Genomic DNA, 17,605 nt, shown 5'->3' on the forward strand with positions numbered 1-17,605 from the left:
TAGTAATGCGCTTGCTATAGATAGCAGCTAGCTAAGTGCCTATAAATTAATAAGTCTAATACCTTATCTAATACTAATACATTAGCACTTACATTTTATTAAAGTTATAATAAAGGACTTAGCAGTTATTTATAATGCATAAAGTGCTTACTTACTCTAGCAGAGAGGTTTATTATTAGTTTAAGCTACATTCTAGGCAACCTCTTAAACAAGACAGCAGAAAGGAGTAATTACAAAGAAGAACTTAGTATTATGTTATTTAGACTAATAAAACTTAATCTGCTAAAAAAGTGTAACTATTTATAGTTAGTAATAAGTATTAGATAGTAAAAATAAAATTTAATAAACTTTTATTCTTTTTAAGCTTCTAGCCCTTACTAGTTCCCTTCTAAGCTAGAACCTAAATGCTAGTCTTCTTATACATAACACGCTCTAAAAGCAGCAAATTAGCACACCTTAAACATAAACCCTTTAGAACTATAGGCTTCTTAAAAGGGTGTTTGCCTTTATTAGGCCTAGGAACAAAAGCTTTGCAGAGAGCTTTAGTAGCAATAGCCTTCTTTCTAAAGAGAGCTATAATGCATTAGCAGTGTCTATTACTATGTCTAATACTATAATTATACTCTTCCTAGCAGCATTAACATAAACAGGTTAAAAGCAAGACATTTTTAACAAAGTAAATGTTATAATAAAGTAAAAAAGCTATGCAACATGTTACTAAGCTATAATATTAGCATAAAAACAGCTTTAGAAGTAAATAAAGGCTTATAAAAAGTATAATAAAGTAGTAAAGTAATTACGCAGTAAGTTGCATTAAGAGTGTTAGTAGAAAAGTCTTAAAAGTTAAATAGTAAACTTTTAAGCTATACTTTTACTTTTATAAACTTACTTAGATTTTTACTACTACTTTTACCCTCCTACTGCATTTTTATTATAGTAGATAATTACATAAACTTCTACACAACTAACTTTTATAATCTACATGTAGAATACTCTTAAACTAGTATATAAAGTAGTATTAGACATAGTATTAAACATATTATAGTAAAATAAGTAGAAGTGTCGGTTGACCTAGGTTCGATCGAACGAACGTACGCCCAAGGGGCGTACCAAGAGGTGAGCAGGCAACACAATGTATTGATTCTGGTGACGGCTGCCATCCCAAGTACGTTGGGATGGCTGGTTTTATACTGGCCCCCTGCCAAGCCCGCACAGATATCACGTGAGATAAGCTTACATAATATCCATATAAAGTTAGATTAATATACCTGTGATTAATGTTTAGACACTAGCAACTTTTGTTCTTATAGAGTTGCTTACTTATCTATACGTTAATCCTACTCCTTCTTCTTTTAGAGTGGACCCTTAATACCTCTTCTATTTATAATATCCCCTAGCTTCTTAGCCTGCGTACAATTCGCCTTCCCTCTAGGATAGTGCCTGTGCTCTGCGTAGGCAAGCAATAGCTCTCGCCTAATTGCATAGGGGAGGAGGTTAAAATCGTGCGTTGTCTATCTCTAAAAGTTGTTGTCCTATAGTGTGTACTCCCTTCTAGCTATCTTATAACGCATGTTAATTAAGATGTATACTGCGTACAAGCATTATTATAGTTGTGTAGGGTTTATATCTATGTTAAGACAATTATCTCTTACAAGGTAAAGGTCCACTTCTCTGCGTAGAACTGTCTCTAATACATAAGTAACCCCTAACAACTCTTTGTATGACCACAGAGGTTCCATGGCTAAGGTGGGGGGTGGGAGGTGTGAGGTGTTAGGGGTGCCCTTCGTGCGGGCAATTAATCCCCAGGGGGGGGGGGGGGGGGGGAGGTGTTGGTTGATCGCCTTTTGTGCGAGCGATAGATCCCTAGGGGGGTAGGGGGTGTTAGTTGGTCGCCTTCCGTGCGAGCGACTGATCGAGGGGGGGGGTGTTAATGAGGCGGGCTGCTGATGAGGAGCCTCCTCTGCGTGGCTACGCACGCGGTAGGTTTCTAATCATGCGGCCTGTATCATCTCCTCTGCGTGGCTACGCACGCGGTAGGCGAGTGGTTGCACAGCCTGTGTCAACAGGAGGCTCTAGGGCGCACAAAGGCTCAGCAGTAAGCCCTCTCTGCGTGGCTACGCACGCAGCAGGTTGCTAATCTTGTCTTTGTGCAATTAGTTAATCTAGGGGCGCGCATAAGGCTTGCTTACCCCTCTCTGTGTGGCTACGCACACAGTAGATGTGAGCTTCTTTGTACCTTCTCTGCGTAGCTACACACGCGGTAGGTGTGAGCTTCTTGTACAGTAGCAGTTTTGTTAATCCTTGCAAATCTGTCTGTTAAGGACAATATCCTCTGCGTGGCTACGCACACAGTAAATAGTCTGTTAACAGACTAATTAGTGTTAGTTAACCTAGGTTTAATTAAACAAACGTACGCCTAAGGGGCGTACTAAGAGGTAAGCAGGCAACACAATGTATTAATTCTGGTGACGGCTGCCATCCTAAGTACGTTGGGATGGCTGGTTTTATACTAGCCCCCTGCCAAGCCCGCACAGATATCACGTGAGATAAGCTCACGTGATATCCACACAGAGTTAGATCAATATACCTGTGATTAACGTTCGGACAAGAAGTAACATTTTTAAGAAAAATATAATTTTTTTAAATAGCTTACTACTGCTTTGCCTGTCACCTTAGCAACAGCCTACATAGTATAGATGCTGCTTAAATAACGTAATTACTTTTATTTACTTTAAAAATTTAGTTTTTTAAGCCTTTATTACAACTTTAATTTTACAACCTTAACTATACTACTACAAACTTTGTTTATTAGTTTTATATAACACTATTTAAACCTTTACTAAGCTATTTATTACCTGTTTATTACTACTACATAACTATAGCAAAGTGTAAAAAAAGCCTATTAGAATACTTAATAAATGCTTTTACTATAAGAAATCTTAAAAGATAAACTTAGCTTACTAAAAAAAATACTTAACGCAACCTAGACTATATTATAACTAATATGTACTATTTTAAATTTTAGAGTAATAAGTTCTACTTAGCAGTTTAGCATCTTCTAGACACTAAATATAACATTAATAAAAAGTCTAAACTAAAGTTATAACTACGCATTTAGTCTAAAAACATAGCAATAGCACTTTAGTAAGTTAATATAGTATTAGACAGGTATTAGACAGCAGCTAATATGTTATAAATTTAAGAAAAGTAAACACTATAGCTAGAAAGCAATTGCGCGCAGTATAGACCCTAGCAAATTTAGTAATAAATATGCATTCTTTATCTAGTAAACTAGGCTCTTTAACCTACTAAAAGAGTTTATGCCTCCTTAACACTGCTAACTAGATAAGGAATCTATAAATATAGGACCTATAGATATTAATAGCTCTAAGCTTATAAACAATCTTAGTCTATAAGCTAAAGCACTAATGCAAGCTAAAGTGCTAATAACAGATGTAAAAGTAGCAGATAAACTTTGCTAATAAAGATATATTAAAGCTATACTAGTAGATGTAGTTGCTAGTGCAGACAAAAAAACAAGTTTCCTTAAAATGCATAACTTTAGCATGTATGTTTTACATATAAGTAATACTATCTTCTGTGTAAGTACATTTTAGCTGCTATGCCTAATACCTGTCTAATACCTTACAGCGCTACCTAAACTAGATGTGTCTAGGCTTTTCTAGGTATCTACTATACATTACTAACAATGTTTAAGACTGCTAGTGCTAAGTAAGTTTCTAAAAAAGTCTTTAACTACATAACTAACAAGCATAGTCTATATTTATTAAGCTAGCATTTAATTTTACACCTACAGCTTTTTATAAGCTTATTACTATTAATAAGCCTTTTTAACTACTAATTTCTTCTTTTAAGCTTCTCTTCTTAAGGGCTAAATAGGCAATTCTAACAGTATTATATATTGCATAATTAGGTAGTTACTTTTCTACTGCTAACATTTAATTAGCAGCCTAAGATAAGAGCATTAGTCTTTTAAAACTTTATAATAATAAATTTCTTAATAATCTAAAGTAAGTTTAGTATTAGATAAGGTATTAAATACACGCTAATTATAGCATTTAAACATTAAACTTTATTCTAAACCTACTAGTTTAAGACAGAGGATGCAAAATACTTACTAGATACTATTTAAAGTAAAGATAGTGTTATGCCTGTAAATTTAACCTAGTTTATTAAAATGCTTAAGCTAGAAAAGCACTAGCAGTAAGAAAAAAATAACCCTAAGACTTTAAATAAGCTATAATAACTTAAATATAGAGTTTATACTTATATCTAACTATTATAATCTTTAATTTGTAAACTCTAATTTATGTTATGTTTATTATACTAATAAAAGTAATATATTATGCTATAAATTAGTTTATAAATTACTAAGCATATAAACATAATATAATAGTAAAGGAGGTATTAGACAAGTATTAGACAAACAGGTTAAAAATTACAGTCTACTACTATAACTAACTGCTATATTCTTTGCTACATATCTGCATTTTGCCTTTTTACAGTTTCTAAATTACTACCTTTTAAATAATTTAAAAAGAAATGCTTATTAAACATTAACTTATCTAGCAACTTAACATAAAAAACTATAATGTATATAAGACCTAGTGCATAATCTCTTTTACTACTAATATAAATAACTGCCTTGTCTAGACTTAAGCCTTGTAACTTATAGATAGTTATAGCCCACACAGAGTAGATTAGAAACTGCGTGTAGGACACAACATTCCCTTAGAAGTAAAACTCTTAACTAATAAAAAACATAAAAATAACTGCCTTACTATCTGCCTAAGTGTACAGCGCTAGCCTTTTATACTTAGAGACAGTAATAAGAACTGCCTTTAGAGGCTCCTTATAAGGATCTATAATAGATAGAGGCTATAGGATATTGTCTACTTCCCTAATAGTACTATTTATAAGACTAACCTCTGTCTATATATTATGCAGGAGCATAACTTAGCCACCCACACATAACAAGAAAAGGCTATGTAAGTTGCTACTGTTCTAAGCGTCTACCTTAGCAGCCTAAGGGTAATTATGTTTAGCCTAGGTAATAACAACAGGTTTACTATAGTCTTTTATATGCTACTAGTTTATAGCAGAGACCTTAGAATATTTACTACATAGTTAGATAGTAAAGTTAAAGCTATAACACTTATTAGCTAAAAGCAAAACCTAACATTACTTACTAAATAGCATCTAGTTGTTAGCAGTGCTTACGCTATTCTAAAGACGCCTAAAAGCATCTTAAAACCTAGCCTAAAAGTCCCCCTACTGCTGCATTATAATATTAAGTATAATTATCTTGTTAAACAAACTATACAGGTGCTAACTATAGGTCTCTACAGGGCATTTCTAATTAGTACAATTAAACAGCGGCTGCTAGCTAACTAGGGGTAGTTGCCTAAAATTGCTAGATAATATAATGTTAATGCTACTAAAGTCCTTCTTAGACTCTAGAAACACCTACGCACACCTAGCATAAATCTAGCTAAGCATACTAAGGCTAACTATAAATTTTTTATTAATTATAATATATTTAACTTATTAAAGTTAGCTTTAAAGCTAGAAGAAACTTACTCTTTATAAAAAGTCTATACTTGTTAATAATTAGAATGTAAAATATAGAGTTAATAGTGCAACTAGATATAAGATATGCAGCCACACTAGTAAGCGCGCATTACATTACAGGGTTACTAATATTATATTATAGAGCTAAGTTATTAAAAGCTAAAGATATACTATTAATAACAAATGTCTTTCTTATACTGCTAACTCTATCTAAATTAATAAGCAACTGCAGTAGTAAACAAAGTTTAAAATATGCTATAAAGTAGTTTACAACTAGGTTGTACAATAATCTTTATTTTACCTAAAGGGTATTAGACATAGTATTAGACGCCCTAGCTCTAGCAACTAGATAGCAGCTTTTTAGCCTAAACTAATATGTTATTAGATCTAGATTATATAAATTAATATAAGACAAATCTATCTAATCCTTTACCTAATTAAGTAGATAGTTACTAAAAGCATTTAGATTAACATTCTCTCTGTCTTTTTCTAGTTAGCGTAGCCTAAGCTTATTAAATAATAAAGTCTTCTCTAGCACTATATTCTTCTACTTAGGATTATCTAGGTCCTTCTCTAGGTTAAGTTTACTATAAGTGTTAGTTAGCTTATAAAAATAAATAGTGTAGTAATAATTATAAGCTTTAGTAAATGTTTTATAAGTAACTTTATAAATAGCTAATAACTTATTAGCAGTGTAAAAAAGGTAGTGTAAGGTTAACTTAACCTATAAAAAGTTCTTTAAATTAAAAAAAAGCTTATATTAAAAAAAAAAGTTTAAAATCTTAAGCTTAGCTTTTAGCTTATGTTTTAACTTTTTAGCAACATAGTTAAAATAAAGCAGGAAGTCTAAGTAGTAGATATAGTCTAAAGAGCTATCTTACTCTAAATATTTCTACATAAGTATACAGGCTTTTATAATAGTAAACTTGTTATAGTTCTCTACTCCTGCGTTTTCTAGTAGTCCCTGTTGCTAAGCTTAATCCTAGAAAAAAAAAGAGAATAGTTATAAACTAATATGTTAATAATTAACTATAATAACAGTTTAGCTATAGTAATAAAAAGGTAAGTAAAATAGCTAATACATAACCTTTTAAGCACTATAATTTTAAGTGCTAAGCCTTTTATTTATAAGCTTTACAGCAAACAAAAGCATAAAATTGCTAGGTCTAATATGTAGTAAGACCTAAGCTGCTATCTTTTTAAATGTCTGCGTCTAAGTCTTACCCTTAGAAGCATACACGCCTATATAATTAACAACCTTAGTAGTACTTATACATACTTATATATTAGTATTAGCGCGCTAACTAAGTGTAAGAGTACATAAATAAGTGTTAAGTTGCATATAGTTCTATTATATAAGAAAACGCTTATAGGGCTTCCTTTTTATATGCGCAAATGTTAGCACCTCTTACACTTTTTAGAAAGTGTTAAATTAGCAGACTTCTTTTTTTATTTTTTTATGTACCTTTAAATAATAGCTAGTCTAACACTAGTGTAAATAACAGCGCGTTAGGATGTTAAACAGCTTCTTAAACATAAACATTATAAAGCGCTATAAGAGAGACAGTACTAAACCCTTATTTACTAACTTCTGCAGCTTAGGTTCTAGATAAATTGCTAAGATATAACAGCCTTAGTACACTACTAAGTAAGTAATAGAAAAAGGTGTAGCGTTCTCTTCTAGCTTATTATTAGGATAAGGTGTGTTACTGCAGTAGTAGAGACTATAACTATGTGTACTTTCTTTGCCCTACTACTTATACTAATTCTACTAATCTATAACATTAAACTTTAGCTTAATTATATGCTTTTTAAAAAGCCTAAAACATTAATTAAAGTAATAAGCTATAATATATAAGTTATTTTACACAAAGGCAGACACTAATTATAGACACTATTTAGCATTAGCAGCTTTTTATAAAGGAAACTCTTACATAAAGCGCAGAAGGTTATGCTAGTATTAATTAGCAGCAGAGAAAGTAATAAATAATGTAGAATAATAAAGTTACTAAACCTGCTAAGTTTTAATATATGCGCTATAGGTATTAAATAAGTATTAGACGCACTATTACTTTAAAGTTTTTCTCTTTTTACATCTAAAATAACTAAGTACTATAAATTTTAGCTATAAAATAAATAATAAAGTTAACTATTTATTACCTTTTATTTTCTTTAGTAAATTACTTCTGTATGTCTTTTACTATTAACTCTTACTTATTAAAGGCGCACTTAATATAGAATCTTACTTTAGACATAGACTTCTTTTAAAGAAGCATATTAAATGCTATAAACTAGAAATGTAAGTGTTAAGCAAATCTTCTATCCTTATAATAAATAAAGTAGCGCACATAACTAAGAAAATTAATGTTATGTAGTTAGAGCTATATAAATTCTACCTTACTATATAAAAATAAAGACAGGAACACAAGGCTAAATAAAAGCTTATAACTATTAAATTTAAAAATTAAAGTTTAACAGATAAAACTTATAAAAAAAAACTCTTATATTATTATTTAATAAATATAGTCTCTTAATGTCTTAAACTTATAAACATTAGGTGTAAAGTTAAGTATAACTTTATGTTTAGGCTTTTTAACCTTATTAATGTCTATTTCTTTAAATACAGAGCTTCTACTATAAGTACTGCCAGCATCTTTATCTACAGCAGATGTAGCAGTATTAGACAAGGTATTAGCCCCTAGATTATTATCTCTATCTGCTACATTTATAAGTAAACTATTATTATTTGTCTTAATAATTAAAAGTTAGTTATTAATATAATTATTTATTAGTAGTAAACTAAGAGCCTCTTTATTAATAGTAACATTAGCGTATCTAGGATAGTAGGCAATTAAGTAGTTTAGCTACTATCCTATAATAAGTTAACACACGCAGTGCTTCTTTTTAAACTAATAGTTAATTACACCCTAATCCTTCTCTTTAGTAGTAGCTAGTTTAAGAATAACAATGTCTAGATTATAAAGAAAGAGTAAAAGGCGTAAGAACACCTTAGCAGTGTTAACAGTAAAGTAGCATATATAGCCCTAGTACTTATACTACTGTCCCTAATGCTGCCTTATTTCTATATTAATGTGTACGTGTGCTAGTAGTTGCTCTTTAGTAGTAGTTAACTTAAAAAAGTTTAGTAAAGGGCTAAAATTAAAGTTATTTACATCTTTTTAAAGTAAAATAAATTCTTTTTTATGTCTATATTTAAGTAAATTAGTAGCGCACTTTTTATAAGTACTTTATTAATTTAATCTTATGTTAAACTATTTTTAATTATAAGTAGTGCATGTATCTAACTTAATATTAAGTAGACTTTTATAGAAGTTATTAATATAGCCCTTATTAACTTCTAGTATAGCCTAGTTTTTAAGGAATTTAACATTATTAAAATTTATAAGTATAAGCGCAGATAGAAAATTATACGCATAGCGCTTAGTGTTTAGAAAGATATTTATGTTAATGTCCTTATCTAAACTATTACTAAAGTTGTTTTTATTTATACCTGCTTTCTATAACTAAAAGGGTGTAGACTAAAACCTTTTTTATATTAATAGTAGCTTCTAGGTACATTACATACTTAAACTAATTAGAGTAAATAGCATAGATAGTATATTAAAAAAGTTGCCTAATAAGCTAGAGATTTTATATTAGAAAGATTATTAAAGCGTTTATTATATAAAAATATTATAAAAAAGGGAGCTTAATAGGCTAAAGTTTATAAAAAGTAATACATATACTAGTTTTTTATTTATAGTATAAATATTAACCTTACTTTTTAATTAGCAACACTTTTAACATAAAGTCTTTTACTTACTATTTTTTTAAATGTGTTATTTGCCTAGTCTAATAGCGTAGAATAATAACAACATAGGGGTACTAGAGGAGACAACAGCAGGATATAGAGTTATAGTCTGTTATTTATAACATATGTAATATTAGCAAGAGCGCGCCTCTTAGCTAGCAGTAGAGGTATAGGGCTGCCCTAGGTAGGGCGCTTCCTTGCCTAGATTTGTGTATTGCAGGGCGCACATTAAACCTTTTATTAGAGGAATGTCCTGTCTCTCTGTAGATCTATAGAGTAATAATAATTATTGCAGAGTAGGGGAGGTTTATTAGCGTTAAATAGCAGAGGTACTATGTTGTAGGTTGTAGCAGGAGGTATTAGACAGGTATTAGACAACACGCGCAGCGAGGTTTTAGTTTTCGCGTGTCACAATTGTGCACAAGTAAGGTTATAGAGCTTCACAGAGGTCTAGTTTAATTACTACGTGAGGTATTATAGTAGGTACAAGACATTATGTAAGAAATAGAAAGGTTTAGAAGAAAATTAGTAATTAAATACTTAGCTTAAAAGTCTAAGCACTTTAAGTATAAATTAAGCTTATTCTAGGTTTAGTTAGTGTTAAGGCAGTTTATGCTTAAGTTTATGTCTATGTTATGTTATATTTATGTTAGACGTGCACTAATAATACTTTAGTACACGTCTAATATAGTTATGTCTAGGATCTAGGGAGGATACTGTGACAGTACCCCCTCTTTTATTAGAAAGGGAATTCTTTACATTAGTAGTTCTAGCATTAGGTTGTCTTTATTAGAGTATAGGTTTAGTTTAGATAAGTATTAAGTGTAAAATTAGGTTACTGCAGAGTTTTTTTATAGAGCTTTTACAAGTTTCTATAACAGTTTATTATATCTAGTTTATTTTATAAAGTATTTATAAATACATTTTTTTTATTAAACTAAATTTATTTAATGTCTTTTATAACATATTCTAGTTTATTATTTATAATAATAAGTTTAGGTAGTAAGTTTAGCTATCTAGGTAGATAGTTAGATTTAAAGGCTACTTAGCGCAGTAATAATATGTAGAACACAGGGTGTATCTTTATGCTGTTAGGTAGAATTAATTAGTAAGTGTGTAATAAGACTATATAAGCTACTATAAAGAGGCTAAAGTTTTTTTAATTAAGTTTCTTTAATTATTAGTTTATTTAGATATTTTTAGTGTCTAGCTAAACCTTCTTACTAGCTGCATACATAGGGGCAAGAGTTTAAAATTAGTTTATGTACTCTTATTAAAAAGCTTAAGCCTATATAAGCTTTTTATAAATGTATTTAGATATATTTTAAATTTTATTAATAAGTCTATTTATATTTATTACTTATATAAATTAATAAGTTAGTTAAAGAGTATTTATAAGTAGTTTAAATTTTATTTAAAAGTAGTATCTATAGTTTACTAAAAATAAAGATACTTATATTAATTTAAATATTATATTATTAGCTTTAAACTATGCTATAGCTAACTATTTTACCTAGTTATTTTACTAGTAGTTTATATATACTTATAGGACTTATTTTATTATAGTGTTTATGTTCTTAGTCTAGCTATTAGTCTCTAAGTAAAAAGCTGTAAATAGATAGAAAATAATTTAAAGCTGTTTACAAAGTTTATCCTAAAAAGCTAAGACAAACTATGTACCTCTATCTAATATAATTATGTTAGGCAGGCTATAGTAAACTTATATGTATTAGTAGAATAACTAGGCTATATTAAAAGTAGTTATAAAGAAACCTAGTATTAAGTGTTAATACTTAGTTAAGTAATTAACAACTACTATAATATTTATATACTTTTTAGATAAAAGTAAGTTTATAATAAAATTAATTAATATATTTTTCTAAGCTTATTTAGAAATTAGGAGTAGTTTAAGTAAGCTATTATACCTTTTTTAAAAGGCCTTTACTTTATAGTAAGTATAGCAACATAATATGTATTAGCGTATAGTATAGAACATGCAGGGCTAGTAGTACTCTCTCTATAGTAGGTTAAAAGTCTTTCCTCTGCCTAAGTATCCTTTAATAGGCAAGTTATGTATAATTTAGAGTAGTTTAATTTTTAGTTTATTAAAATTAAAAATTATAAGTTAGTTATAGTAATATAGCTTACTATTTTAGTTTTTATAGTTAGCTAGTATTACTTTTTTTAACTAACTAGTGCTATTTTAGAGTAAGTTTAAAGTTTCTTAAATAAATTTATTATTTAAATACTTATTAATAATAATTTAATTAATTATTTAATTTATTTTATTTAAGTTAAAGTCTAAAAATAGCTTAAGTTAAAGTAAAGTTTAGTATTAAGCTTTTTATACTTTTTTTTAAGTAAAGATATTTTAAAATTGCTTTATAAAAGTATCTAGTTTCTCTTTATTTTAACTAAGATAATAAGTAATTTTAAAATTAAAATAAAATAAGTATTTAGACTAATAAGCTTATTAGTAGCTAAGTTATTTTATAGTTACAAAGTACTATAAGTTCTTATAGTTAAATAGAACTTATATTAGATGCGCTGCACCTTTTAGTTTAAGTTGCTATTATTTAAAGTAGTGTACTATAGTAAGTAATTTTTTATTATAAATTTTATAATTACTTTTTATAAGACTTATTCTTTTTAAAAAGTATGTAATAGGCTTAATAGTTTTATCTAGCTTAGTCTAGAAAAAAACTTTTACTACTACATAGTCTAAAGCATTAGCTTTTATAAGTATTAGTAGTTTAAAGTTAAAGTAGTAAAGTATTAAGGCTTTAGTAAAAGCTTTTTTTAGCTAGTTAAAAAACTATTAGTAATTTAAGTTAAAGTTAAATTAAACTTTTTTTTTAGTAAGTGTAATTATAAAGCTTACTAGCTATAAAAAGTTGTTAATAAATTATTAGTAAAAGTTAGTAAATTTTATAAAGGCTTAAATATTTTTTATATTTTTTAAGTATTACTAATCTAGCATAGTTTAAACCTTAATAAGGTTTATTTAGATGCTATCTATAAAGATTACATATTCTAAATACATAACTTTTAATTAGTAAAACTTACATTTATTTATATTAAGTTATAGACCTACTTTTTTTATAGCCTTTAGCACTAAGCGTACATGCTGTTTATGCTCTAAAAGGCTATTACTATAAATTAAAATATTATTAATATACACAGTACAGAACACATCTAGGTAGGGTTAAAGTAAGTTATTTATAAAATATTAAAAAGTACTAAGCGTGTTAGCTAAGCTAAAGAGCATTACTAGGTACTTAAATAGTCTATATTAGGTCTAAAACACTATTAGCTACTTATTACTTTTTACTATTTTTAGCTTATTAAAGGCAGTAATAATATCTAACTTTATAAAATACTTTACTTTACTTAGTTAGCTTAGAGTTTTCTATAAAAAGAAAATTAAGTATTAGTTTTTAATAGTAATAGTATTTAGTTTTTAGTAGTTAACATAAAATTAAAGCCTACTTCTAAGTTTCTTTATAAATAGTATAAGTAACACTACTAGTAAAAAGCTAGCTTAAATAAACCTTTTTTTTTAAGTTTTTATTAAAGTATTTTTAAAGCACTTTTAATTTATTTAGTAATATTCTATATAGTAGCCTATAACTAGGTTGTTTACTAGGCTTAAGAGTTATTTAGTAATTATATAAATATTATATTAAAAGCTTATTAGACTTATTTTAAAAAAAAACATATAATAAGTTATAGTAGTCTTAAGAGACTATTATTTTTAAGTTAGTGTGTTTTTAAAAAGCTAAAGCTTAGTCTATATTAGAAATTATAACTATGTAGATTTTATAATCTAGTTATTAAGCTAGAGTTATAAATAAAGTAGGTCTTATATAGTAGATGTCTATCTACTATTTAAGTCCTAGTTTATATTTAAATTAAGTAGGTAAAAGTTTTTTAAAAGCTTTTTTTTTTAAGTTTAAGTAGTTATTAAATTATTTTATATAGCTTATTTTAGTAAAAGGCTTAGCTTATTAGCCTTACTTAAGTAGTTTTTTTTTAAGTTATTAGAAAGTAAGTTTAAAAACTTTTTATATTAAGTGCTATTTAAGTGTTATTTAGGTGTAAGTATAAGCATATATTTTAGTATTAGAAAAAGTTAAAGTTTAAAACTTACTCTTAGTAATTAAAAGCAACTTTATGCTAATATAGCTATAGTTATCTTAGAATTAAGTTATAACATCTTATGTTTATTACATAGAGCTTAATCTACTCTTTATAGTGTTAGTAGGTAATTATAATAGTTATAGTATAAAAAATAAAACCTTTTTTAAGTTATTTTCTATTAAATCTAGTTAGGTAAATTATTTAGGTAAGTAGTGTTAATTAAAAATTTAGTTTATATGCTAGTTTTTTATTAATATAACTTATACTATTTACTTTTAAGTTAATAAGAGCTTATATTAAAGCTAATATAGTTTTTTATTATAAATATATAAAAATATTAACTTAGTACTTTTAGTTATTAGTAAAGAACTTAGCCTATAAGTTAGTAAAAATCTAGTGTTAAATTAGTCCTAAAGAGCAACTTAGCTCTAGAACAAGCCTTTTTACAGGCTTCTACTACTATAGCTGCAGCTATGTTAAGAGTAGTAAAAAAGATTAGAGCTTAAATATAAGTTAAAGCTTTTATAAAAATAAAAATAAAATAGTAAAAATTTTTAATAAGTACTAATAGCACTACTTATATAGACTTAAAAAAAAGAAATAAAGTAGTTTTAAAAAATATAACTATGCTTACTGCACTTAAAGTATTAACTTTTTTTTTTATAATTTTTATGCTTTCTAGAACTAACTAAAGTATAATTTAAATTAATTTTTATTACATTAAAGTCTTTATTTATAACTGCGCTAGTTTAGAGGCGTATTAGGGCTTATACAGAGAGGAACCTTATGTTATTATTATAGGTAGTAATTAAGTTTACATATATATTAAGGTTGTTTAGAAGGGGTTCTTCTACTATAGCGTGTTATAGTTTAGTTAAAAAGAAGTTATATAAAGCTATAATTAAACCTATCTTATTTAGGCCTATATTAAATATAAGTTAGTAGAACTTAGTAAAGTGTAAAGTAAAGCTTTTTTTTTTTATTATAAAGTATTTAGGTAACTTAGAGCTATTAACTTTTTATTTAAGTCTTTATAAGTTACTTATAAAAATGCTATAAATTAATCTAAGTTAATAATATTTTTATTTATTAGTAAGTTAATTAAGGCTGTTATATTATAGTTAAGTTAAAAGTAAGCATATAGTAATTAAAAGCATTTAAAAAAAAATTAGTTTATATTTTTTTTAAGTTTATATTAAAGCTTATATAAAAAAAAAGTAAGTCTTTTTATTTTTTATTAAATAGTAGAGGATTAAAAAGTTAGTTAGATTTTATTACTAAGTTAAAAAAGTTATAGGTTATAAGTAGTGTTAAGTAAAAAAAAGTTAAGCTATCTTTAAACTTTTAGGTAAACTTTAAGGCTAGTAAGTTCTTAGTTCCTACTACTATAATAAAAGTTAAGGCAGAAATAGACTGCTTAATAATGTAAAGCTATTTTTTAAAGTCTTTTTAAAAAGCTTTAAAGCTTATAATATAGTAGCTTTTTTATAAAGTAAGTGCTTTTTAAAAAGCTTTTTAGCTTACTTTAATAGCTTAAAGTTATATAAGTACTAAGCTTATTAGATTAGATTTAAAAGCTATTTTTAGCTAAAGTTTTAACATAATATAATATTATAATTATACATAAGTAAGGTTATAAAGCTTTATAAAGGTCTAGTTTAATTACTACATAAAGTATTATAGTAAGTACAAGACATTATGTAAGAAATAAAAAAGTTTAGAAGAAAATTAGTAATTAAATACTTAGCTTAAAAGTCTAAGCGCTTTAGGTATAAATTAAGCCTATTCTAGGTTTAGTTAGTGTTAAGGCAGTTTATGCTTAAGTCTATGTCTGTGTTGTGTTGTGTTTGTGTCAGACGTGCACTAATAATACTCTAGTACGCGTCTAATACAGTTATGTCTGGGATCCGGGGAGGATACCGTGACATCGCGCAGGAAATAATTATCTAAGGATCTGCCGTTTTTATGCTTACGTGAGCCTAAAAAGGCTAAAAGCAGTAATTCTTAGCTGCTAAGCCCTAACCAAAGAAAACCAAAGTCCACAGAAAGGAGCGGAGCAAGCTCCGCTAATAATAGGCTAGATATTTACTAATTATATGTAAAGATAGGATAGTAGACAGCGCGGATAGCACTAAGAGCGAGGTTTCGGAGAAAGATAGGAGTGTATTGTAAGAGAGACGAATCGCTGCCAAGCCTCGCTTGTCAGGATTCATGCTTATATACGAAGCACAAGTCATGTGACCTCCAAACAGGTCAGGTGAGGCCATACTAGCCTGTTCTAGGACATCCGGCCTTACACTTTTTACTATAAATATAAGTTTAGCTTTTTATTATTTAAACATAGTAGTTAACAGTTGTAGCTAAAAGTCACCATTGTGTTCCGCAAGTATGTCAACGCCTTGTTCAATGACAGTCGCGGTTCAAGCGCGCCCCCAAAGATCTCCAGTAGGACAGACCAGTAGTAACCTTGTGAGCTGCGCGGGTTCTAATTCGAATGGCGGAAATCAAGAGAAGGACTTCGAAGACAGCGGCTTTCCAGGGGCCCCTCCTAAATGGCTGATACAGGAGCGAAGGGGCTGGAGATGAGCTGTTCAGAATTTCACGCCTTCATGGGTAGCTATCCCCGAGATGCCTCTCCCCGGCCTATCAGCCTCTCACGTATCTTGCAATAATCTAGTACTCAATAACAATGGGCACCGGAATTGTTTCCATTTTACTTCACTCATTCTCTACTTTCTCTCCAGGCCACTCTGGGTCACTCCGTGCACTCAGCATTGCGTTCTTCGTCTTGAACATCCTATTTTTCATTCTTATATCTGTAACGACACTGCTTCGATACGTCTTATATCCAGCAACTTGGAATCTTATGCTCCGCCATCCCGTCCAATCACTCTTCCTTGGCGCTTTGCCTATGGGCTTTGCCACGATTGTGAACATGTTCACGCTCGTCTGCGTACCCGCTTGGGGAGGATCAAGTATTCAGGTTGCATGGGCAATGTGGTGGATCGACGCTGTGGTGAGCGTGGCATGCTGTTTTGGATTGCCATTCCAAATGTTTGACTTCCCCTCTTGTTCCTGCAAAACACATATTGACGATTTGGCAGGATGACGAAGCACAAAAATGCCTACGAGACCATGACTGCGGCTTGGCTCCTCCCTATTGTCGCCCCAATTGTGGCTGTGGCCTCTGGGGCAGTTGTTGCCTCCGTCTTGCCAAATCCGGAACATGCATTGTCGACGATAACCACCAGTTATGTTTTATGGGGAACAGGCGTGCCGCTGGCTTTCGTCGTGCTGGTGATTTACTTCCACCGCCTGGCCGTCCAAAAGCTTCCTCCCCCTTGGCCCCATGGGCCAAGGTGGTTATGGTATCATGGAGCTTGGATCCATGGCTGTGAATATCTTCCTCAAGACAAATACGCGGCATCCATCATCTGGTGAGATCCTCTATGTGCTCGGGTTTGGGGTTGCAATCATCTTGTGGGGCTTTGGTCTCGTCTGGCTATTTTTTGCCCTGTCTTCAATCAGTCGTTCCAAATTCCCGTTCAACATGGGATGGTGGAGTTTTACTTTCCCTATTGGAGTGTTCGCTATGTCGACTTTGACCATCGGAGAAGAGCTTCCATCGAGCTTCTTCAGGGCTTTAGGAACTGTAAGCACCTTTTGACCCGATATGCATGCTGAAATCTAGCCATAGACTTTCGGGGTAAGTGTCATGCAACTCTGGCTCGTGGTTGGGGTTAGTACCGGTCGCAAAGTTCTCTACGGTAGTATGATCGAAGCTCCGTGTCTGAGAGAAATGGAGAAGGCGAGCATAGCTACACGAAGGGAGAAACAAGATCCATAGATAGACGCCTTGTATTATAGAGAATATATCGGCCACTAAAGAAGCCCAGCAACATGAGAATATCTGAGTTCTGAGCTGAATGATATATTTATTTTGTCAGGTCTAACCCATCTCCATAAGCGAGTGGATTTATTGATTCAATCATACCACTGGAAATCATCTATGGACAATTTCTACTTAATAAAATCTCCACGCAGAGTAGTGTCACTATATCT

General features: G+C 29.7%; 1 protein-coding gene across 1 annotated transcript; it reads left to right on the top strand.

The window, feature by feature from the left end:
* Nucleotides 1-16,232: 16,232 nt before the first annotated feature.
* On the top strand, nt 16,233-17,390 carry BDR25DRAFT_326607 (uncharacterized protein; the record flags this gene model as incomplete). Its single annotated transcript, XM_033692287.1, has 4 exons — nt 16,233-16,597; nt 16,648-16,864; nt 16,923-17,195; nt 17,241-17,390. 4 exons carry the CDS (start codon nt 16,233-16,235, stop codon nt 17,388-17,390), a joined length of 1,005 nt encoding a protein of 334 aa, XP_033545794.1.
* Between the last annotated feature and the right edge of the window lie 215 nt (nt 17,391-17,605).

Source organism: Lindgomyces ingoldianus (assembly GCF_010093535.1).
Source record: "Lindgomyces ingoldianus strain ATCC 200398 unplaced genomic scaffold BDR25scaffold_23, whole genome shotgun sequence".
NCBI lineage: Eukaryota > Fungi > Ascomycota > Dothideomycetes > Pleosporales > Lindgomycetaceae > Lindgomyces > Lindgomyces ingoldianus.